A 25,378-nucleotide genomic window follows, 5' to 3' on the forward strand; every position below is an offset into this window, starting at 1 on the left:
CACTTGCTGGAAAGCATTGCACACTTTTAAATCTGTCCATATATTTATTCAATATTAAATATTTATTATTATTTTTCCAGACACAGAAAATTTGTAATACTAGTCCAAAGGCTTCCTTTATACTCTTCATCCAGATTCCTTAAACGTTTCCATTTTATCACATTCGCCTTATGCTTTTCTAAGTTGCAGGTAAGATGTCCTTTACTCCCAAGTAGTCCCATGTGTTCCTTAAGAACAAGGAAGGACAGTCTCTTACATAACCAAGAGCAATGATCAGAATCAGGGAACGAACCTGCCACAATACTGTTTTCTAATCTACAGACCTCATTCAGATTTCACCAGTTGTCCCAATAATGTGCTTTAGAGCGAAAAAACCTCAGCTCATGCCTTTATTTTCAGTTGTCCTGTCTCTTTAGCCTCCTTGCAACGTAGAACGACTCCCAGTCTGTATCTTTCATGACGTTGGCATTTTTGAAGATTCTGAGATGGTCATTTTATAGCCTGTCCCTTAGTTTGGATTTGTCTGATGTTTTATTCTTATGCATTTGGGCAGGACGTGACAGCAATGAAGCTGTGTTCTTTTCTGTGCATTGCATGGGGAGGAATGGGATGTCGGTCACCCCGTTACTCTGAAGTGACTTTGATGTTTGGTGAAGGTGTCTTTCGGATGACAGATGCCATCATCAGCCATCCTCCCACAAGTTGAGTCACTGTAGGTAGCAGTATATCTAGCAAAGCTGTTAGGGTCTTGAACTGAGGAGAAGCAAGTCTTAAAGCAGAAGAGGGGAAAGAATAAAAAGGTTCTGGAACCTGGAGCTTTGGCAAGGGGAACTGGTCCAGGAAAGGCACTGCCAATGTTGCTCCTGGCGTTGGGATGAAGTGACAGGACAGCATTTGTTCTGGAAGGGGCTTCAGATTAGGGAGAGGGGCAAGAAGCGAGACTGCTTAGCTGTGGCTTTGGTGAGGACTGAAGTGTTCCTTTTTAATCCTCCACCTAAATCAGAGCAACTCACTCTTCCTAAGCTTTGGTGCACCTCGCAGCTCCATCTGTCTTTTCCTTTGGGATCGATAGCTTCCAGTTTAGCCCCAGATACAATTCCTGTTAAGATCATGACCAGCTTGACACTTCTGGTAACTCAACCTGTTTATTATCTGTTGCATATCTTCAGATCAGATGTGTTTTTTTGGTTTTGGGGGGTTTTTTGCGTTACGCGGGCCTCTCACTGTTGTGGTCTCTCCCGTTGCGGAGCACAGGCTCCCGGCGCGCAGGCTCAGCGGCCACGGCTCACGGGCCCAGCCGCTCCGCGGCATGTGGGATCTTCCCGGACCGGGGCACGAACCCGTGTCCCCTGCATCAGCAGGCGGACTCTCAACCACTGCGCCACCAGGGAAGCCCCCCAGATGTGGTTTTTACCATTTCAAAGAGCACTAGAACTTCAACTGATGGAATGCATCCATTTTGCTTCTGGCTCAGAAGACCTTATTCCACAGATGAAGCCTATTACTTGTTTTAATAAATTACCAAACCTTGGTTTTCCTTGTGTGTGCATGTAGGGGACAGTGTATTGACTGAGGTGGAGCCAGAGAGGGTGTTTATTTCTGTCCATCTGGTATACCAGGCCTCCCGAGGGCCCCTGAGTAGCAAGCAGTTTCCCTCCTGCACTGCTGTCGGTATTTCTGCTCATGGTTGTCTTTGGCTCATTATCAGAATGTGTCATTCCCTTTTCTTTGTTCCCTCTCCTTACTTCATGTATTTACCTTCACCTGGGCTGTTGGAGAAACGTCACATTGTCATGGAGATAGTGGCCACAACAAATTTAAGTTCCCCAAACTCACGCTGTCCCTTGGTCACTTCCTCATACCGCTGAACCAAACAACAACTAATGGAGATAATAATAATAAAGATGAATGTTTATGCACAGCTGACTCTGGATGTTCCCCCCCAAAAAGATATTGGAGTCTTAACCTGGTACCTGTGATCTTATTTGGAGATAGAGTCTATATAGAAATAATCAAGTTAAGATGAGGTTATTACAGTGGCCCCTAATATGACTGGTGTCCTTAAAAAAGGGGAAATTTGGACTCAGAGAGACCCACAGGGAGAAGGCCGTGTGAAGAGCACAGTTATGCTGCCACAGGTCAAGGAACTACCATAGCTAGGGGAGAGGCCTGGAACACAGCCTTCCCTAGAGCCTTCGGAGAGAGCGTGGCCCTGTCGACACCTTGATTTTGGATCTCCGGCCTCCAGAACTGTGAGGCAACACATTTCTGTTCTTCTAAGCCACCGAATTTGTGGTATCTTGTTACAGAAGCTACAGGAAATTAGTACAGCAGATTTCTGAGCTTCTAAGCCACCGAATTTGTGGTACCTTGTTACAGAAGCTACAGGAAATTAGTACAGCAGAGTTCTGAGCACTATGCATATAATAGCTCAGTTAATCTTGACAACGGTCCCCTGAGATAAGAGTTATTATCGTTACCTTCACTTTATAGATGCCTGTCTGAGGCTCAGAGAGGTCGGGCAGTTTGCTTAAGGTCCCTTGAGCTGATAAAACCCCGCTTTACTCAACCCTGTAATATCCACCTCTGGCTGTCATCTTACTTCTCACCTGAGCAGTTCGTCCTTTATTCGGCGTCCTGGACTCAGGCAGGGGTAATGAGGGGCCCTTGAACCTGGAGTAGAGACCCAGGCCCAGAGTCAGAGCAGGGACTCACCCTGGTCCCCATCACCAGTGGGGCGTGAGATCTTTTGTGCCGCCGAAAGTGGAACACTTCCCTGACATCACAGCGGGCTGTCGTGAGGATCATCATGAGCTAGGAGATGACAAGACTTTTATTAAAGGTTGAACATTTTATAAAAAGGAAGAATGAATACTTATATATCTGTTTTGAAGCAAAGGCCAAGTTCTGCCACATGGAGGCTTGTTCTGAAGGCAGTCCCAGTTCTGCATGTTTGAATTACCTATAAAGGCTAGTGCTTTTGTGGCTGTGTAAATCCCACTCTATCCTTAATATAGAAATACACCGTGTTCTCATTATTCGAGGTGGTATGTTCTATAGAGTCCTGCTGTATAGCACTGAACTAGCAAATATTGAGACATTGTTCCTATGAGAATGCACAACCTAATTTTATACAAGTTTCTGCTTAATGACACCTTATTTTATAAAAATTTTTATTGGAGTATAGTTGACTTACAATGTTGCATTAGTTTCAGGTGTACAGCAAAGTGAATCAGTTATACATATACATATATCCACTCTTTTAAGCTTCTTTTCCCATGTAGGCCATTACAGAGTATTGAGAAGAGTTCCCTGTGCTATACAGTAGGTCCTTATTAGTTCTCTATTTTTATATGTTAGTGTGTATATGTCGATCCCAATCTCCCAGTTTATTCCTCCCCTCCCTTATCCCATGGTAACCATAAGTTTGTTTTCTACATCTGTGACTCTGTTTTGTAGATAAGTTCATTGGTACCCTTTTTTTAGACTACACATATAAGCAGTATCATATGATATTTGTCTTTCTCTGACTTCATTCTGTATGACAATTTCTAGGTCTATCCATGTTACTGCATATGGCATTATTTTGTTCTATTTTCATGGCTGAGTAATATTCCATTGTATGTATGTACCACATCTTCTTTATCCATTCCTCTATTGATGGGCATTTAGGTTGCTTCCATGAAAGACACCTTATTTAATACCCATTGTTGATTCTTTAATGTTGAACTCACGGCCAACAGCACTGTGATTCGTGCCTGGACACAGCCCCTCTAACACATGTATTTTCTCCGTAAGGCCCATCCCAGCTTCTTGTGCTTGAGAACGTGAGACAGTGCTGCACCACCGTGCTTGGGGCTATTCAACACAGCAAAATCACCAGCACAAAGCACAAAAATGTGAAAAACCTGGCACTAGGTAGACTATGAAAAGGACCCATGTTTATCGTATGAGAGGTGAAACCAGAAGGCAGAGCGTCACCTGGTTCCACTTCGGCTGGGACCACGCACAGTGGGTGACTCAAATTTTCCCAAGAATGGCTAGGAAAGCCCTGGGAGGATTGATTTTGGGGGTTTCAAATAAATATTAGTAGGCGAGTTTGCAAAAAACATTGCGAATTATCATGAGGGTCAGCTCTATATACCAATGAACCAGGATTGGATTTTCCTCTACTTAGCCATCCAGAAGATGGCCAGAAGCCAATCGGTAGAATAAGACTCCTGCATGGTGGTGAATAAAGTAGACATAACGGGATGTAATCGCTCAATTGTCACCCAAACAGTTGTGTATAAAAGAAGGCAACAGACCCAGAATAGCAAGTGTAAGCTGAGGGCCGTCAGAAGTAACAGGTGTCAGCCAGGGAAGGATACAGAAAAGTAAATAAAGAGCTCATACGGGAATGAAGAAAGTGTGGGTCCCTGGGGCCACTGAGTGAAGCTGAGTCCACTGGAGAAGGTTTACACCGGGGGCCAGCGTGCCAGGGACTCAATTAAGGATGAATATAATGATTAAGTCCAGGCCGGCCTGATTACCATGCGGGCGCCCGTATTTCTTTACATTTGCCAGCCTCCCCTGTTTCTGCAAAATACAAAAGAAGAAATGCTGCTACTTCCCCTAATTCTAAGGTGAAACCAAAGAAGCGGGCAGCGAAATGACCTGCCCAAAATCCTGTTAAACCCACGAGGAGGCTGTAACAGATACAGTAGGTCACCTGGCCTGTTCAGCACAGCCTCTTGGATCCGAAGTTTACATCTGTTGCAAGTTTCAGAAACTTGCCTGCTCTGGTTTTAACTGCCTAGGGAACAAAGCGTGTTTAGTCAAAAGTACAGCAAATCTGTCCTGCCCCTAAATCCAATCATTTTAACCTTCCAAATAGTTTTCTGAGGTTCACAGTGCTGCTCACTAGTCATCATCTTTAAGGAAAAAGTTTTATTATTATGAGTAGTGAAATCACTATATAATTTTCCAGTTAACTGAATAAAGCTCAGAATGCATGCCCTGAAGTCTTTCTACCTTGAGCGCATCAAGCCACCTTGATCATCCTACACATCCTGAGCGTGGGCTGTCGGAGAAATGAACAGTATGGAGTTGAAAGGCTGTTTCAGGGGCTCCTTGGAGGGGCAGCACCTCTCTGCCCCCGCATCCATGTGTTGGGCTGTGTCGGGCCCTCTGGTTGGTCGGCTTCCCTGAGTGTTTCTGAGAGCCTTTTGTTGTACGTGGGGATAGAGCCGCTAATTTGGCCAATTCCAAGGCAGGAAAGATCAAGTGTAGATTTCACATCTGAGTTTTAAGTGCGGATTAAAAGTTGCATTAAGTTATCAAATGCACCTCCATCCTGCCTTAATCGCCAAGTGGCTCTGTAGTTTGGGGGTAACTCTGCATCCCAAAGAAAAGAAAAAGTATTCCGTGTAAAGGCTTCGGGCAAATGGGGATTGATCCAGTTACTTTTAAACAGCTCTAACCCACATGGTGTTGGCTGAATAACTTTCTGGGGTGGGTACCTGATTACCGAATAAGGTGTTCATTTTTATAGGATGTAAAACCTTTGGTTGAAAAGGCACAAAGGAGCTCCTACCAGATTGTTCAAACATAAAATAGTGAGCGTAATCATACGGTTGTAATTCAAGTCCAACACAGCTCATTCAGAATAATTTGTAATCAGTTGATTCATATCTTTCTCTCTCTCTTTCTCTCTGTATATGTTTATATACATAGGCTCATATACATAACACATGTATATATGTACATATGTATACATTATAGTATTGTGTTGTAAATGGTGGAGAAAGTCCTCCTCTTGGGCCCTTTAAGGATCACACCAACACAGCATGTTGAAAATTACACTCAGAGAGGCATGTGAAATTAAAAGATTGATTATACTCACAGGTCCTATAGGAGGGAGGCGTGGCACACCACGCAGGGTGCCATATGGGAGAAGCACCCAGGGAGCAGCTCAGCCAAGCAGGTAGGGAGCCAAGAAAGAGAGAGGACCCATGGGCAAGTACCTTTACTGGGGGTCAGGGTGGAGTACATAGCAGAAGTCATGAGGGGTTTTATTGGTGTGTTTGAATGTCACTGGGTCATAGTCAGGGGAGCATGTGGCAGGGACCAGCCTTATCACACCAGTGCAGCTGATTGCCTGGGTGGGATGCTCACAGCCTGTTTGTGGGGATGTTGAGGCATTAGGAATATAGGTTTAAAAAACTGACAGTACAGGGGGCTTCCCTGGTGGCACAATGGTTAGGAATCTGCCTGCCAGTATAGGGGACATGGGTTCAAGCCCTGGTCCGGGAAGAACCCACGTGCCACGGAGCAACTAAGCTGGTGCGCCACAACTGCTGAGCCTGCGCTCTAGAGCCCACGAGCCGCAACTACGGAGCCTGTGAGCCACAACTACTGAGCCCGTGCGCCACAGATACTGAAGCCCTGACACCTTGAGCCCATGCTCCGCAACAAGAGAAGCCACTGCAATGAGAAGCCCACGCACCACAACGAAGAGTAGCCCCCGCTTGCTGCAACTAGAGAAAGCCCACGCACAGCAATGAAGACCCAACACAGACAAAAATAAAAATAAATAAACAAATTTATAAAAAGAAAAAATTGACAGTACAATTACCTAGCAAGACCTATAAGTACTGGGTGATGTTGGTGCTATGAGGGTTAATCGGAATCTACTACTCACCCATTCACTTCGGGTCTGCTCTTGCCCTGCCAGTCTTACTCATTTAAAAACTATTCACTGCCTTCCTACTATATGTCAGACTCTTTCTAGGTTCTGGGGATAGAGCAATAAATAAAACAACATCCCTGCTTATATTCAGAAGAGGAGAAACTGACGGTGTCTCCATGTAGTGAAATACAGCAGAATCGGGGGTAGTGGGGTAGGAAGTGCATGTTTTTCAGAGCAGCTAGGGAAAGCCTGTCTGATAAGGTTACATTTGAACAAAGGTCAGGATGAAGGGAGGGAGGGAGGGAGAAAGTAGACACTCAAAGGAAGAAGCTTTCTGGTGAACAGAACAGCCAAAGCAAAGGTCCTGAGGTGGGAGTATGTGTGGCTTTTTTTTTTTAATGAATGAATTAATTTATTTTTGGCTGCATTGGGTCTTCATCATTGGGTCTTCGTTGCTGCACTAGGGCTTTCTCTAGTTGCACCAAGTGGGGGCTACTCTTCGTTGCGGTGCACGGGCTTCTCATTGCGGTGGCTTCTCTTGTTGCGGAGCATGGGTCTAGGCATGCGGGCTTCAGTAGTTGTGGTCTGCAGGCTCAGCAGTTGTGGCTCGCAGGCTCTAGAGCACAGGCTCAGTAGTTGTGGCGCACGGGCTTAGTTGCTCTGCGGCATGTGGGATCTTCCCAGACCAGGGCTCGAACCCGTGTCCCCTGCATTGGCAGGCGGATTCTTAACCACTGCACCACCAGGGAAGTCCCTGTGTGGCATTTTTGAGAAACAAGATCACTGTGGCTGGAGCTGAGGAGGAGAGTTATAAGGATGAGGTCAGGTAGGTAGTGGAAGGGGGCTTGATCTCATAAAGACTTCAGATTTTTTTGTTTGAATGAGTCAAAAGCCAAATAATGGATTGACACATGTAAACAAATGCTTAGACAGGCAGAAGGATCTGATCCATACGTATAAATACACAGCTGGTCATCCACACAGAAAAATCCGCTTAATATATATGAATATATAGGGGAAAGTATGGGGTTTGGTGAATCAGAGGGTCAGTGTGCAGAAAGGGAAAAGAAGGAGATGTTGGGAGAAAAACTAACAAGATAAGAGATCATTGACTAAGTGACTGTCAGAAACCAGAGTTCAATACAAGAATTCAAAGCCAGGGGGAAGGGGAAAAATGGGACCTGGGTGCCATGTGGCACTCATGAAAGATGAAAAAATGTTCATTCCTTCGGCAGAAAAGTCACAAAGAAGAGCCGGGCGGCTGTCACTTTTCTTGTCAAATGTTAGCAGCCAACTTCCAGCGTTATTTTTTCCGTTCTTGTTGATCAGAAATGTGAAAGTATTTTTATCACATACACTTTGGGGTTCCTTTAAATGCTCTTGGAACAATGGCAGGCATGGGCAATTTTGCAAGTTTTGTGCCTTTAGAAATAATATTTTTATGTGGCTTTAAGAAAATCAAGCAGCTTTATTGTCAAAGAGAATAGCTTGAGTTTGTTGAGAAAAAGGGGTCAGAAACTGGATTTTTGGAATTTGTAGGTTCAAAAGTAACATATCAGAAGCCAGCAAACTTTTCCACATTTGCACTCAGCTGGTTCTTTTGGGGGAGTGTTGTGCTCATTTCTGTAAAAGTGCTTGTATGGCACCCTCAAACCTGGGGACAAATGATTAATGGTATAATCCTCATCATGAATATGAGCCTGTCCTTGGGGCATTTTTATAGAATGTGAAAGCAAATATCATCTACTGTTTTACCAGATGTCTTAATCCTGAATCCAAACCAAGGCTAAGCTAGGAAGCAATGGATTTGGGGCTGCTTGTCCTTGCTTGTTTTGGGGCTCCCTTTTCCATAGAGCTTGGACTCCCAATCTCTTTTCCTCCTAGTACACTCATGCAGTCCTTAAGGAATGAAACGGACACGCCCAGCCACTGTGTAAGCTGCTCTACTTATGCTATTTTTTACGGCCTGCACAACAACTCTGTAAAGTAGGTATGTCTCCGATATTACAGATGAGAAAACTGAGATCTAAAGGGGTTATACTTAACGTGCCTGAAAAGCATCTCATCTGAGGGGTTTCAAAGCCTGAATTCCCTGCGTCATAACCTGTGGCCCCCACATCTGTACATTGGCACTTTTATCCTGGGCCAGCACCCTCTGGGGCACCACACCAGTCTGCCCACAGCCCCATCCCCTTCCCACACTCACCAGGACATGGAAACTTGCCTACCTGTGAGCATTCCATAAAAGCCCACTTAGTCTATGCTTTTCTCTTTTGCTAATGCAGTTTGTTTTTTGTTTGTTTGTTTGTTTTTGCGGTACATGGGCCTCTCACCGTTGTGGCCTCTCCCGTTGTGGAGCACAGGCTCTGGATGCGCAGGCTCAGCGTCCATGGCTCGCGGGCCCAGCCGCTCCGCGGCATGTGGGATCTTCCCAGACCCGGGCACGAACCTGCGTCCCCTGCATCGGCAGGCGGACTCCCAACCACTGCGCCACCAGGGAAGCCCCACTAATGCAGTTTTTTTAAGTTTTAAAAAGTCAGTGGCATTGTGAAGAGTGGTGACTAGTAGGCTAAGTAATGAGACCTCTAATCCTTTTTATATCCTTAGTAATTCAACGGCAGCAAGGTCTCAGCTCAAAGAAATGATTAGCCCAATGAGGACTGAAGGTCATGTGAAATGGTGCCAACAACACCATCATAAATCAGTGAGATGTGTTTGGTGAAAGTTTTCGGTACTCCTCAAAGACCTACCAGCTTCCTACTTAACACAAGTACCCGTTGACAGAATGCTGGAGTATTACTCAGGGTAGGCTAGCTGCTGAAACCAACAACTCGCAAATCTCGCTGGGATAACGAGGCTGTGCTCCATGAGGTCATTCAGGGACCCAGGTTCCTTCTGTCTTGTGCCTCCCCCATCTCCTCGGTGCTCAGAATCTGTCCTCGTCCCTTCTCTCTTCCACATGTGACAGCAGGTGGGGAGACAGCGGGAGTAGAGAGTCACACAGGGTCTCAAGGGCCAGACCTGCAAGAAGCAAGCATCACTTCTGCCCTTTTTCCATTGGCCAGAACTTTCCACTGGTCCGCTATATTGTCAGGAGGCCTGGAAAACCTGCTCCTCCATGGACTCAGGAAGAAATGTATTGTCTCTGCCCCAACTAGACTCTCACTTTACCTCTGTCCTCGGCTGGTTTGTTTTGGGACCAGGATCTGAATGCATCATAAGAGCAGCACAGCTACCTTGGTCCTCCCTGTCATTGTGATTCCCCCCCCAAACATCTAAGAAACAGTCCGATGGCTCCAGTTCTTCTCATAATTAACCTCCAGAGTCAACTTTTTCATGCCAAACCTGGGACTAGAGAAGAGACTTAAAGTCTAAATAGACTTTTTGATCTTAATGCTCTTGGGTGTGTGGTTCCCAGTGACGAGCCGTTTATCCATTGTAGGGCCTTTCCTGCATCCTTAGACTCACTGACTCATTGCTCTAAAGCCGCGTGGGCTGGCCCTCCTCGTGCTTTAGCCAGTTTTCCAAACACACTCACAAACACACACACAAAAATACCCTTTTCTGGAAAAGAACTTCAAACATGTAGAAACACCTTTGAGTATTTGTGAATAAAAGGGTGTGGTCTCTTATCTAAAGCATTAACCGACTGGAGGATGCTGCTTTATTTTAAGAAAATGGGGGTGTGGGTTAGCAAGAACAGTACAATGGAATTCCATTCTCTTCCCAGAAGAAAGGTTGTGAAATTGGCCCCTGGTGATAGGGGCCTTGAGCACATGGATGTGGGACCGGGGACGGAGGTACTTACATCCTGCACTGGGGGTGACTCCGGGGACGGAGGTACTTACATCCTGCACTGGGGGTGACTCCGGGGATGGAGGGACTTACATCCTGCACTCGGGGTGACTCCGGGGACTGAGGTACTTACATCCTGCGCTCGGGGTGACTCCCTCAACCTCAGCCCTTGGGGAACTTGGACTTTTGTGGACAGCTTCTAGCTTCAGAAAAGAAAGAGGAAGAATTTGCAGCCTGTTTGGCATCTTCTAAATATTAGTAGTTTTTAAACCTTATTGATTTAAAAAGTGGAGCGAGAGAGAGAGAAGGAAAGAGAGGAGGGAAGGGAGGAAACAAGGAAGGAGGGACAGGGAGAGGGAAGGAGGGAGAAAGGAAGGGAGGAAAATCTTCTTTTCCCTCCAAGCTCAGCAGTGACATTTCTGGACCGTGACGGCAGCTCCTGGGCTGTGTGCTTGTCTCTGAGTTGACCGTCTCTGAGTTGACCGTCTAACCACTGGTGCTCAGAGCAGAGAGGGGCGACTGGGGGTGTGATTTGCATTGCATCAATGAGTAAGTTCATGTCCTTCAAGATTTCCCGTATCATAGCAATACCTTAGTGTTGTGCAATGGTTTATGGTTGACAGAAGATGCTCTGCCCATTATGTCATTGGATCCTCCCAGTAAAACACGGAGACATCAGCTCTGAGAGGTGATGGTCACAGTCACACACTTTAATCCCAGGTTGAACCCTGGTCTCAGGGCTTTTAATCCTATGCTCCCCGCCACTTCCTCTCTGTCCGTCCCGTTTCAGGTTGAGGATTCCTCAGCAGTCTGGGATTCTGAAATCGTCCAAGTTAGATGCAGCTCTTAGCACTGACCGTGTTTTACAGACTCTGTGAACGTTCCCTTCAGAGGGATGCGCTTCACAGTGACCCTCAGGTACTTCAGGCAAAAAAAAACGGCGCGGGTGGGGGGGGGCGCTTCCCTGGTGGCGCAGTGGTTGAAAGTCCACCTGCCGATGTAGGGGACGCAGGTTCATGCCCCGGTGTGGGAGGATCCCACATGCCGCGGAGCGGCTGGGCCCATGAGCCATGGCCGCTGAGCCTGCGCGTCCGGAGCCTGTGCTCCACGACGGGAGAGGCCACAACAGTGAGAGGCCCGTGTACCACAAAAACAAAACAAAACAAAAAAAAAACGGAGGGGGGTCTGGTCAAATATGTGCGAGAGATTCTACCTCCTATGTCCCTCCTCACGCCCCGGTGCACAGTGGCTTCTCTGTGGCTCTGTGGAGTTCTGCAGGGGAAGCAAGCACTGTTTGCCTTGGTTGAACCCATACATTCCAGGCTTATTTCGGATAGACACTGCTTTTTCCCTGCACAATACCTGTTCCTCCCATAGAACTCTTTGCCTCCTCCCCGTTCTTGAATGGGGATTCAAGAATCCCCATTCTTTGAACATCAGTCATTTCCATTCTGGTCCTTCAGTGGTCCCTGGATTATTTGTGTATAAATGGGTTTTCCTTGTAAACGCGATGGGGCTTATGATCCCAAGAATATCTTTCTGAAGACAGAGAAGAGCGTCTGCCCCTCTTAGGGGTTCATTTCCCATGAACTTTTCACCTACCTTTAGAAACAGGGAGACATAAAAGCCTTTATCTAAATTACTCTAAGATTTGCCCAACCCAAGCCTCTCGGGATGTGCCTTTGAGGAAGGTTTGAGCCATGGCGGTGGCTTCAGGAGTTTCTGCTGATACACAGTGGAGGGTTCACCAGGGAAGAGAGGGTCCTGGAGTTAAACAGAAGCTGTTCCAAGGCCTCTGCACTCTGCACTGTGTGCAGCTGATAAAGCAACTACACCCTCCCACTCCTCCTCTCCCCCAGTTTAAACAAGGATCAACTGAGCATTTACGGGCCATGCCAGATTCTGAGGAGTGATTTCTTTTTTTTTTTTTTTTTTGCGGTACACGGGCCTCTCACTGTTGCGGCCTCTCCCGTTGCGGAGTACAGGCTCCGGACGCGCAGGCTCAGCGGCCGTGGCTCACGGGCCCAGCCGCTCCGTGGCATGTGGGATCTTCCCGGACCGGGGCACGAACCCGTGTCCCCTGCATCGGCAGGTGGACTCTCACCCACTGCGCCACCAGGGAAGCCCCTGAGGAGTGATTTCTTAACAGATTACTTCTGCCTTCTTTCAGGGTAGTAAATATTTGCCCCCAACTATACAGTTAGACTGTGAAAATGCTGGCAGAGAGTATTAACACATAAAGCATTTTTGACTGATCCAATGCAATGGGGCATTTGATCCAGAGCGAACTGTGAACAAAGAGCTACATCTTTAAGAAGGATCCCATTTGAAAGTTGGTGAGGGCATAAATGACATAAAATTGGCCATATGTTGATTAAAAAAAAAAAAAAAGACCCCATTTGAACCAGCCAAGGAACCAAGGTGTGGGGAAGCTAAGTGCTGGGGTCTGAATGTATTTGTACAACTAAATTTATGTATTGAAATCCCAACTCCCAAAGGGAAGAGGTAGGGCCTTTGGCAGGAGCTGAAGTCATGAGGGTTGAGCCTTCATGAATGGGATTCACGAATCTCGTTAATCTCTTACAAAAGAGACCCGACGGAGTTCCCCTGCCCCTTCCACCATATGAGGACACAGTGAGAAGAGGCCAGCTGTGAAGCAGGAGGATGGCTCTCACCAGAACGTGACCATGCTGGTGCCTTGATCTTGGACTTCCAGCCCCCAGAACTGTGAGAAACGAATTTCCATTGTTTAGAAGCCACCCGTCTGTGGTGTTTTGTTAGGGCAGCCTGAATGGACTGAGACACTAAGTAACATGTTGACTCTACACAGCACATTGGAAAGAGTGCACGTGTTCATTGGGGAAGCCGGGGAGCACGCTGGAAGGGGCTCTGGACTGGGAGCGGGTCATCTGTCATCTGCCCTTTGTTCAAGGTCAACGATGGCGGAAGGCTCTTGCTCCACCCTAGTTCCTCCCTTCATCTTGGGAGATACCTGATCCAGAGGGCATCTTCGCAGCTCCTGGCATCCTCATGTCCAAGAACCTTCTCCTCTGCTGACCTCTTGCACACTTTTCCATGGCCACTTCCGTGGCCACTTCATCACCTGCAACTGCTCCCTCTTGAAATCTGTTCAAACACATTTTGGGCACGAGTTCCTCCCTCTCCAGCTTGCTGGGGTGCTTGCCTCCACTCTGACCTTGCTGGATCTCAGCAGGACCTCTCTGTTCCCTTGGGCCTCTCCCGTGATCATCTCCTTCCCTGTATTCAGCTTGGAGCCCACAGTCCATCATTTCAAGCTCTCTTGCTAGCATCCGCTTTCAAATTTTTTGAACCTTAATCTACAGTAAGGAATATAATTTCCATATGACCTCTGACTCATATGTACATATATTTTTACACATACCTACAAACCTGCATAGACCTCTCCCAACTTTAAAACAATCATACTTATTTAAAAATCTCTCCCTGGACATCAGTTCTTATGACTATAGCCTTCTTTCTCTCCTTATCTTCACCAAGTTGTTGTAAGGGTCATCTGTATAAACTCTTAGTTTCCTAGGACTGCTTTAACAAATGATTACCCAGCACAGGCTTATTCTCTTACAGTTCTGGAGGTCAGAAGTCTAAAATCAAGGTGTTGGCAGGCCTGCATTCCTTCTGGAGGCTTCAGGGCACAATCTGTTTCCTTGTCTTTTCTAGTTTCTAGAAACCGCCTACATTTTTTGGCTTATGGCTGCCCCATTCCAACCTCTGGTTCTGTTGCCACACCTCCTTCTTCTGACTTTGACCTTCTTGCCTCCCTCGTATAAGGGCCATTGGAATTATACTGGTCCCTCCCAGATCAGCCAGGATCATCCTGCCATCTCAAGATCTTTAACTTAATTATAACTGCAAAGTCCCTTTTATAATGTAAAGCAACATATTCATAGGTTCTGGGGACTGGTCCCTGTGGACATCTGGTGGGGGGCATTATTCTGTCTACCAGGTGAACCATCTTAGATTTCCTTAACTTCCACTCACTTTCAGCCTTTTCTCAACAGCCTTCTGTTCCCCACTCACCGTCCCAAATGCCTCTCCAAATGGTCCTTGATGCCCTCCATGTTGCTGAAAACAGTGGGTAGTTCTAATTGTCCTTTGGACCTCTTAGCAGCTTCTGACATAGTCGGCCAATCAGAATGGGGCATGGAAGCCACCTATGGGGGCCATAAGGTGGGCGGGCCAATGGCTTGTCCTCATGAGGGTTTCCCGCTGTCACTGTGGAGGGGGACCTAGTGCGGATGGGATGGGGTCAGCTGCAGAAAACGGGGTTCCATGGCTCTCCATGCCCTATAGATCAGCCCCAGGCTCCACAGTATCTAGACTTTCTTTATTAGTGTAAAGTATTGGTCACAAAACTGCAGGAAAAAGTTTTGTAAACAAACATTTATCTACCAACAGAAAAGTACACAGATCCTAAGTGCGTGGCTGGGTGAACTTTCACAAACTAAAACACGTATCCACCCTTCAGGTCAAGAAACAAAGCTTTGCCAGCACACACGCACTCCCTGTCACGTCCCCTCCCTGTCACCTAACCCCTCTCTTCCCAAAGGTCGCGCTATCCTGGGGAGGCATGGGTGGTTTTTAAATTTTTGCCCTTTTAAATAGACTTTCTTTCTGAGAAGTTTTAGGTTCACCGCAAAATTGAGCAGAAAGCTCAGAGATTTCCCGTATATCCTTTTCCCCCGTGCACACACAGCCTTCCCCACTATGAGCACCCCACACCAGCAGTGCGTCTCTTACAATCAGTGAACCTACTTTGACACCTGATTGTCACCCAGAGTCCATAGTTTACACTAGGGTTCACTCTTGATGTTATACGTTCTTTGGGTTTTGACAAATATATAATGATATGTATCCCCCAGTATAGTATCAGACAGACTGGTTTCATTGCCCTAAAATTCCCCTGTGCTCCACCTATTGGTCCCCCTCTCCCCCCAAACCTCTGGCCACCACTAATGTTTTCACTGTCTCCATAGTTTCACCTTTTCCTGAATGCCATGTAGTTGGAATCACACAGTATGGAGCCTTTTCAAATTGGCTTGTTTCACTTAGTCATACGCGTTTGTTTCCTCTGTGTCTTTTGTGGCTTCACAGCTCACTTCATTTAGTGCTGAATAATATTCCATTGTTGGACCTAGGCATAGGTTTTCGAAGAAGGAATTGGACCGAGTCTAGAGCAAGTTTTACTGCTGAAGTGTCTTCTTGGAACTTGTATTAGTGTTAGGACTGATGTACCGGGAAGGAGGCTCCCCTCCCCCCTCAAAGTGCAGAAGGGCCTAAAAGACCTCGAGTTAGTCAATTCTGTGCATTGAGCTTCTGCCTCCAGAATATCACTCAGAACGTGAATACGGTGTGCGGGGGGGCTCGGGCCACTGTGCTGCATCGTGCTGTGTTTTGATGTACATGGTCCCACGGAGATCCAGTTTGTTTACTGGGTACGGAGTACATGACAAATAGGGTGAAGAAAGGTGATGGCCCCAACACAGCAGAAGTTTCTTTCTCACTCATGCGACAATCTGTGGAGCAGGCAGCAATTCCCTCCATGAATCCAGGACCCAGGCCCCTTCCGTCTTGTGGCTTCACCTGCCCCAAGGCCTTATCATCACCTTCATTTAGCCAGAGTAGCACATGGCCTTTTGAACAAACCGTAAACATGAAGCTGAAGTCATGCTCCCAGAATTAATTTAACATTTCAGTCAGTTTATCATCTCCATGAATGATGGGTGACGGACAGGAAAGTTTTTTTGTTTGTTTGTTTGTTTTTATTTTTATTTTTATTTTTTGGTACGCAGGCCTCTCACTGCTGTGACCTCTCCCATTGCGGAGCACAGGCTCTGGACGCGCAGGCTCAGCGGCCATGGCTCATGGGCCCAGCCGCTCCGCGGCATGTGGGATCTTCCCGGACCGGGGCACAAACCCATGTCCCCTGAATCGGCAGGCGGATTCTCAACCACTGCGCCACCAGGGAAGCCCAGACAAGAAAGTTTTAATGACAAAGCTAAAGCATGGGGGTACCAGTCTGGGAAGCCTCAGAGTGGGTGCTGGCCTGGGGGCAGCCTAAGGGCCACCGTGAGTTCCCTGGTGTGGCTCATAACAGGATGCTGAGATCCCACAAATGACCTTGTACAAATCAAATCATGGCTTAATCAGGGCTCATCTGTGTATCCTACAGGATGACACTGACCTGGGGCCCTAGGACCACCAAGGGGCCTCTTCCTGGCTCCTCTTGGTGCCCTGAGGGGTTTGAGTGACCTTATGAGTGACAGCATTTCACCAAGCAGGACCTTGACTCACATGCCTGCTGCCTGATGGCAGTTTTGCTGCTCAAGCTAGACTTTGCTTCTCTAAGCAAAGTTAAATCAGGGTAGCTGATGTCTTGGCCTTTCTTACGATGATTGTCATGGGCGGGGAGAAAAAAAAAAGGAGTTGCAGTGAAAGACCTAGAGTCTGGATGCAGTGTGCTGTCAAGGGCGCCGGTCTCCATCTTCAGGTGGGCACGTGTGGATTGGCTGGTGTGCCCACCCTACGGTAGAGCATCTCAGTCCCTTTTCTGTGACTGTCAGGGAAGCCCAGGGAGCTGGACTGGGTGCCTTTTGCAGAGCATTACGGCCCGGAGAGGATTTTGAAACCCAAGCAGGACTAGCTGGAACACGACCTGGCCGTGTGGGAACTGGGGAGCTCTAAGGCTGCCTCCTCCGCTCTCCCTCCTCCCTCTCAGAGGCCGAAGGCTGCCAGACCGCCTCCCACACACCTCACCAGAAAGTCCCTGGCTTCCCTCCCAGCCGCCTTGCGACTGACCTCGTGAGGTGTGAGAAGGAGGAAAGGAATCTATGTTTCAGATGAACCTTCCCTCCTCCTTCCTGAGAAAACATCCAGGCCGCCAGCGCTCCTCCGAGCCCGAGGCCCTGCTCAGCTCAGCCAGCCAGCTGGAGACGCAGGGATCGGGAGCCTGTATGAGTTTGCCGGGGCTGCTGTAACAAATGACCACTCACTTGAGGGACGGAAAACAACAGAAATACATTCTCTCAGAGTTCCAGAGGCCAGAAGTCTGAGATCAAGGTGTCCGGAGGGCCGTGCTGTCTCTGAAGTTTCTAAGGAAGTGTCTTTCGTCGCCTCTTCCAGCTCCTGGTGGCTCCCAGCAATCCTTGGTGTTCTTGGCTTGTAGAAGCATCACTCTAGTCTCTCCATGGCTGTCTCCCTCTGTGTCTCTTCTCATCAGGACACGGGTCATACAGGATTAAGGGCCTTTCTTCCTCCAGTCTGACCTCATCTTAGCTAATCATGTCTGCAACGACCCTATGTCCAAATAAGGGCACATTCTGAGGTTCCGGGTGAATGTGAATTTGGGGGGATGGGACACTACTCGACCCATAACAGAGCCCCACCGTCCTCCCCTTCCCTTCCCTAAAGAGAAGGCCCTTATCCCATGCGGGGAGCCTGCCTTGCTTTCTTCTCCAGGACTGAGGCAGGCACAGGGGTGGTTTCCTAAAATAAAACAGCATCCCCTCGCCCCAAGAAGGTCTGGCCCAGCTAGTGGGAGATCAGAGAACCCGAGTCTCCCCCAGGACAGGCATCTACATGCCCAAGGGACACCTACTCACATTTTTTTCCTGCTTTATAGAGATGCTTCGGGACTTCTTGTCTCCTGGCCCGTCCTTTAGTGCTTCCTGGAGGGAAGGAGCCCTTGGAGGCTTCCAACGGGCCATTCCAGACCAAGGTTTCAGGCCCAGACGGAAAAACGAGCATCCGCTCCCTCTGCCCCAACTCGGGGCCTGTCTGGTGTCCTGTCCAGGGAGCAGCTAAGGAGGCCCCACCCACACCTTCCTCACTGTGACCAGCTCCTCCCTCCAGGGAGCTGAGGTCCTCCTGCTCCAAAATCCATGAAGGAGTGGTGAGCTTCTGGGCCTCTTGTAACCCGGCTGCATATTTTCCAGGTTACCTAACCAAACTCCTGCAAAACCACACCGCCTATGCCTGTGACGGGGACCATCTGGATCTGCGGTGCCCTCGGCATTCAACAATAAGTGTCCAATCGGCATTTTATGGGCAAGATTACCAAACGTGTAGCGCTCAGCAGCCTGCCTCTCAGAGAGAAGACAGCTTAACCTGTGTGGCGCCCACCACACTGCAGGTACTGCCTTTCATAGATGGTTTAAGATGACAAAACGGATTTCTCTCTCTCTCCCTCTCTGTCTCTCTCTCTGTCTATATACTTGTGATTCTATAGTGTATTCAAAGCAAACCCGCTCCATGAAGATCTCAATGTAGTCACATCACAAATTTTGCAGGCGAGCTCTTCTTTGCTTCTCAAAAGGATTCTTTACCCAACGAGTCTAAATAGAATTCCTGCTTATTGGAGAGCTCCCTTAATACACTTGCAGAATGAAGTTATTCATAGACACAGTCCTCCCTGCAATAAAGTAAAGTATCATCATGTTGGGCTTTAACCTCCAGGCCTACATTGCCTATCAGTACCCGGGGAGAGAGGAAAGGCTGTGCATTCTTAAGTGGAAACCACAAGGCAGACATCAGAAGTCATGAACAAATTCTTAGAGAATGCACTCAAGGAAGGGGAATATCACTAATTATCTTTTTTTTTTTATGGTTTGCTTCTCCAGTTGTAGATAATCATGTTATTCTTGTTCAGAGCTATTTTGGGCAGTTTCTGCTGGTTCGTCCTTGATAGTACCAGGAATTAGGGCTGGGGGGTGGCTGACTCATTCCTTTTTCAGTCGGCATTGGGGAAATATGTGGTCTACGGGGAGGTCAAAACTAATATAACAACGATGATTTTAGACTCTCTGGCTTTCAATTATCCAAACAACCTCTATTCTGCTCTCCCAGGCCCCTCAACATTTCTAACTAGTTAGCTAAGTTTATGGAGTCACTTGGCCTTGGATTTTTTTTTTTTTTTTTTTTTTTTTTTTTTCTTTTTTTTGCGGTATGCGGGCCTCTCACTGTTGTGGCCTCCCCCGTTGCGGAGCACAGGCTCCGGACGCGCAGGCCCAGCGGCCATGGCTCACGGGCCCAGCCGCTCCGCGGCACATGGGATCCTCCCAGACCGGGGCACGAACCCGTATCCCCTGCATCGGCAGGCGGACTCTCAACCACTTGCGCCACCAGGGAGGCCCGGCCTTGGATTTTTTTAATGCCTCCAAAGTTCCCTATGAATCCATTGAAGTCACGGTGGTTAGAGCAGATAGGTGGCAAATTAGATGTCAGCTTGATTTTGTCAGTTGTGGGAAATGTGGGTGTTGGTAAATTTCCTAGGAGGACTGAGGAGAAATGGAATTAGCTCTAATACTGTGCAGCTCTCCCTAAGGCCGGAAGAGGAGAAGCAAACATAAAATGATCATGTAAGGGTTTTTCTGTTTTGTCTACTATTTATTGCTTCCAAGCTAAGCATTGTAGGACCTGGGTGGTCATGTGATTGGTAAAGACACCAACTGAGGAGCCAGAAGAATGTGTTTGAATGAATCCCCTGGTTTCCACACCCTGAGGAGAGACAACGTGTGTCTTCTGGAGACAAGCAGTTACTTTCCTTGTGTGCCCCACCCTACCCCCAATCCTTCCCTGTACCTTGAGAATGTTCCCTTTCCTCCCCCCAACACTCTTGCCCACCTATCCCTGGTACCCAGGCTTTCTGCTGCCCTCCTAGGGGCATAAAAAGAACGTGGCCAGTGCCAGCAGGGCGGCAGTGCCTGCTTTGTAAAAGCAGGATGCCAGCATCCTGCAGTTCCAAAACATGGGCACCTCATCCTCCAACACGGGCACCTGCCTCTGCCAGGCATCCCCGAGGGAAAAGGATGTTGCCATAACCGGGCAGACAAGTCAGAATTTGTGGACACACTTCTGATGTTGTGGGGAGGGCTTGTTTGCCAGAAACATCCCCGCGCACTAGGAGATCCTTTACTTTGTCTTTTAACCTGTGTTTGGGAGCTGAGGCAAGGTGCTTCCTCAGGGGGCAGTTGCTTAACGTAGGAGAGAACAGGTTGATGTCCACCCATGAGCACCTCACCTGACCTAGCCCACGACTAAATGGCTATAGGAAGTGCCCTCTCTGCAATTTCCAGCTGTAATACAGTTTGGAAAGAGCTCTGCCCTTGGGTCCCATTCCATGGCTGTAACACAAAGAGCCATCCAAGGGCTGAGTTATTTCACGATACCCTCGGCCATGGAATATGCACCATCATCTGGGGGTCCTTGGGGTTTCCCTGGTCATTTTTCCTGATTTTATGCACATCCATGGGGCCCCTGAGGTGACGGGGGATACCTGGTAGGGCCAGCATCCTTCACGGAGATATTCCATGAGCCACTATGAGAACATGGCAACTCAGACAGGCTCGTGAATCTGCACTAAATTCAGTCCAATAGTAATAAGTAGATTCTTGGGAACATTTTTACTGTACTTGGTGTGGAGGACCTCTGTGTTTGTCGTCGGCAGGGCCTGATCCGTTTAGGAGCTGGAAGGGTAGCAGTGCGACGCTGGCCCATCTGCGACCCAGTATTGGGCATTCCCCGAGCTTCCACAGAGCAGACTCACTCACAAAGGTGTGATCTGCCTGGAAAAGGTCGGGAGAGATTCGAAGGAAAGCTTATTTTTATTTTTATTTTTATGAAGGAAAAATTTTAAGCCAAATGCTCAACAGAAGGCCTGCATATTCCACCCAGAAAATTGCTCCACCAGGAAAAGTGGGTCCCATGCCCTTGAGGTTAGCGAGGATGGGAATCAGCTTTTTTTTTTTTTAACCTCTTTACTGGAGTATAATTGCTTTACAATGGTGTGTTAGTTTCTGCTTTATAACAAAGTGAATCAGTTATACATATGTTCCCATATCTCTTCCCTCTTGTGTCTCACTCCCTCCCCCACTCCCTATCCCACCCCTCTAGGTGGTCACAAAGCACCGAGCTGATCTCCCTGTGCTATGCAGCTGCTTCCCACTAGCTATCTATTTTACGTTTGGTAGTGTATATATGTCCATGCCACTCTCTCACTTTGTCACAGCTTACCCTTCCCCCTCCCCATATCCTCAAGTCCATGCTCTAGTAGGTCTGTGTCTTCACTCCCGTCTTACCCCTAGGACCTTTTTTTTTTTTCTTAGATTCCATATATATGTGTTAGCATACGGTATTTGTTTTTCTCTTTCTGACTTACTTACTTCACTCCATATGACAGACTCTAGGAGGAATCAGGCTTCCTGACTTCAGACTATACTACAAAGCTACAGTAATCAAGACAGTATGGTACTGGCACAAAAACAGAAATATAGATCAATGGAACAGGATAGAAAGCCCAGAGATAAACCCACGTACATACGGTCACCTTATCTTTGATAAAGGAGGCAAGTATATACAGTGGAGAAAAGACAGCCTCTTCAAAAGTGGTGCTGGGAAAACTGGACAGGTACGTGTAAAAGTATGAGATTAGAACACTCCCTAGCACCATACACAAAAATAAGCTCCAAATGGATTAAAGACCTAAATGTAAGGCCAGACACTCTAAAACTCTTAGAGGAAAACACAGGCAGAACACTCTTTGACATAAATCACAGCAAGATCCTTTTTGACCCACCTCCTAGGGAGTCCGCTTTTTAATTTTCATTTGTTGGCCTGTGTTTGGGTTGGGGTCTCCAAGCCGTCCCCCAAATGCTGAGCTCCCCTGTGGCTAGCGTCAGGTGTTTCTAAGGATGTGGAGCTGTGATTACGATTCCCGCTCCCCATAGCCCTCTGTCAGCTCTAAAACCAGGGATCCCTCCCAGACGGGGGCCTCCGAGTCCCCTCCAGTCCACACTCCGCGGTACCCTGATCCTGCTCCCGTCCCTGGGAGCCTCCACGATGCAGCACTCTTGCCAAAACTGTCAGCAGTGGTGCCAGGTGAGCCAACTAGGAGCTGGTTTTCTGAGGGAGGCCTGGCACTCTCGGAGCAGGTTTCGTTTTGGGGGAGACATGGGGAGATAGGCAGCCGACCTGGTCAGCCGTGTGCGGGTGCTTCCACCTTAGACACAGCTGGTACCAGCGAGAAGGTTTTAAAACGTGAGCCCCAGGCCAGGCAGGCAGGTGCCCTTCGTCCTGAGAGCCCAGAGCAGCCCAGGTGTGGAGTCTCACGGACACTGCGTGTGGTTCTCAAGCCTGTCCCTTTTCTACCCCCTCCTTTTAGAAGGTGCTGGACGAATGCCAGGACCAGCGGACCTGCCACATCCTGGTCAATAGCCGTGTTTTTGGACCTGACCTTTGTCCAGGAAGCAGTAAATACCTCCTGGTCTCCTTTAAATGCCAACCTAGTAAGTAACTTGCGAGGGGCACAGCATGTGCAGGGGGTGGGTTCCCTGACGAAAATGCTCCGCCAGCTGACGTGCGTCCAGCTTTGAAACTCTTGTTCATAGGAACGTCGGGGCCCCATCCCACCTGGTTTTTTCGTTTCTGTGTATTTGTGTGCGTGTTGTGTGCACACGCGTACCGATCTGTGTGCATTCTTGCAAATCCCTGAATTTTAAAAAATCCTTCCTCATATGTAAAACTTGGTTGTACTGATGCTAAGGATGCCAGGTGACAAGAGACTGCAATGGCTTTTCCCCAACATGAGGAGCTGGTTCTCCTTTTCAGAGGAAGGCTTGTTATGAGGCTCCCCCTCCCCCGGCTGCAGGGTGACTTATTCTTCTGAGGGGGCTGGTGGCACAGCTGCCACCTGAGCCCACGATTCCAGATCTTTACAGACTGGCTTCTTCCCACTGTCACCTTCAGCGGGGGCTCCTGAAGCAGCATGTTTCCTAAGGAGAAAGAAAGAGGAAGAGGACTTGGCAGGAGCAAGCTCTTCTGTTCTGCTTCTTGCACTTCTCTCCACTAACCTTCGCCATTTCTAACGCACACCAGTTTTGTGGTTGATCCATTGCAGGCTAAAAATAATTGGTGTTCCATGAGGAGGTCACACCTCCAGGCGTGGAGGGTCTGCCTGAGAGAAGCCATAGGTCATTACAGGTTCCTGGTAATGCTTGGAAAATTTGTTGAAAGACAGCAGTGCTCTAGCAACAACATTTAGCCAAACGTCAGGGATAATAATTTGTAAAATTCTGTACTGCCACAACAATGCAACCGTTCTCATTTTTTTGCATCTTGTTCTGTGTTGGTTTCTGCCTCTGGAGCCCAGCATCTCCCAAGACACTGGTGGCCTGGGTTCCTGTGGTGGGTGAGGCATCAGCCATACACATGGAATGGTCTCAGGCACACAGAAAGCCCTGGATGCTTTGGCAAATATCCAGGCTTCTGTCTCAAATCCTTTCCTTGCTGGGACCCAGATACCTTAGAACAACCCTATGGCTCAGCACCCCTACTCTGCATCCAAACACACACTCAAACTCACTCATACTCACACGTGCACCCATATACACACTATGATACACAATGCACTCGCTATCACACACTCACAATGCACATGCTATCACACACGATGCACACACCTGGACTCTCACACGTATACACTGTCACACCCATACACACCATTATACACATAGGCACTGTCACACATGTAGTCATACCACATGCACACACTCACTCACAAGCACACACAATCACAAGCTCTCACAAGCAGGCCCAACGTTTGCAGAACAGCCTAAACTCCCCTGCTCCCCACCCAGGAATTCTCACCAACTCCTGCCCTACCCCACAGACTGAGGAAACTCACTTCTAGATCCCCACGTTTTTAGTGGCATCCTCCCTCTGTTGAATCTCAAAAAATGACCACACCCTTGACCACGCCCTGGCCATGTTTTTGGCCATGCCCTTAGCCTCCCCCTTGACTGCCTTAGCTTTGCCTTCTTTTTCTCTTCTGCCCGTTTATTGCGATATTCTCTCACATTTTCTATATGTTGGAAATAGTTCATAATAAAAAGTTGGGCAGGACCAGCCTTTAGAAGAAGCGAAAATACCCTTATGAGATTGACAAGACCCTGGGTAAGCCAGGGCTGGGCCACAGCCTTGTTGCTACAGTGGGCAGTTAGGTCTGTTTGCTAATTTCATTTCCTCGAACACTTATTAAGCACCTGCTGTGCACAGATGTGGGCCATGTTTTGGTTATGAAGAGAACTCACATCTCACAGAGGATTCCTGGATGGTGGTTCTGTCTTGGGTGATTTCCAATGTCCCTTCATAAAGCGAGCATTTATTGAGATCTTCACTTAGCCAGTTGCTTCTCATCCTTTAGATTCTAAGCCAAAGATCTCCTTTCTCCAGAAGGACCTTCTCTGTCCAAAGAAATATCTAAAGAAGACCCCTGCGCCCTTGGTACTGCGCAGGAAGCTCACAGGAGGAATTGACCTCGGCAGGAACTCAGGGAAGGCTTTCCCGGCAGATGGTGACAACCTTCTGGGGTGGAGTCAGAGCACAGAAAGCTGACTCCTCACAGAGGCCTGTGGCAGGGGTGGCACAGGGTGGTGCGGGGGCCGGAAGGAGCAAAAGAGCCCTAGGCAGAGAGCTGGAGCACGATCCAAGGCCCTGATGGCCAGGGAAGGGGGTGGAGTCTTCCTGTAGGGCAGCATTGAAGCAGGGAGGCTCCTCGGCTGGGGTGGTGGAGGCCCCTCTGGCTGCCCCGTGTATAAAAGATTTGAGGGGCAAAGCCCTTGCATCTTAGTCCGTTTGAATTGCTACAACAAAATGCCATAAATTAAGTGGCTTATAATCAACAGAAATTCATTTCTCTCAATTCTGGAGGCTGGGAAGGCCAGGATTAAGGTGTAGATTTGGTACCTGCTGAGGGCCTGCTTCCTCATAGGTGGCTGTCCTTTCTGCTCTAACCACACGGCGGAGGGGCGAGGAATCTCTCTGGGGTCTCGTGTACCAGAGCACGGATCCCATTCATGGGGGCTGTGCACTCATGACCTC

The 25,378-nt window shown here is 48.1% G+C and overlaps 1 protein-coding gene across 2 annotated transcripts in view; it reads left to right on the forward strand.

Moving 5' to 3' along the window:
• Window positions 1-25,378, forward strand: part of EVA1C (eva-1 homolog C) — an 87,502-nt gene that overhangs the window by 16,737 nt on the left and 45,387 nt on the right. The window contains exons 2-3 of one of the 2 annotated variants that reach the window (XM_082625718.1): window positions 18,439-18,635; window positions 22,662-22,785. In XM_082625718.1, the coding sequence (XP_082481844.1) occupies window positions 18,439-18,635; window positions 22,662-22,785 (321 nt within the window). The remainder of the gene's footprint in view (window positions 1-18,438; window positions 18,636-22,661; window positions 22,786-25,378) is intronic. The other variant, XM_082625719.1, reaches the window with a different exon arrangement.

Source organism: Mesoplodon mirus (genome assembly GCF_964341445.2).
Source record: "Mesoplodon mirus genome assembly, chromosome: 6".
NCBI classification, from domain to species: Eukaryota; Metazoa; Chordata; class Mammalia; order Artiodactyla; family Ziphiidae; genus Mesoplodon; species Mesoplodon mirus.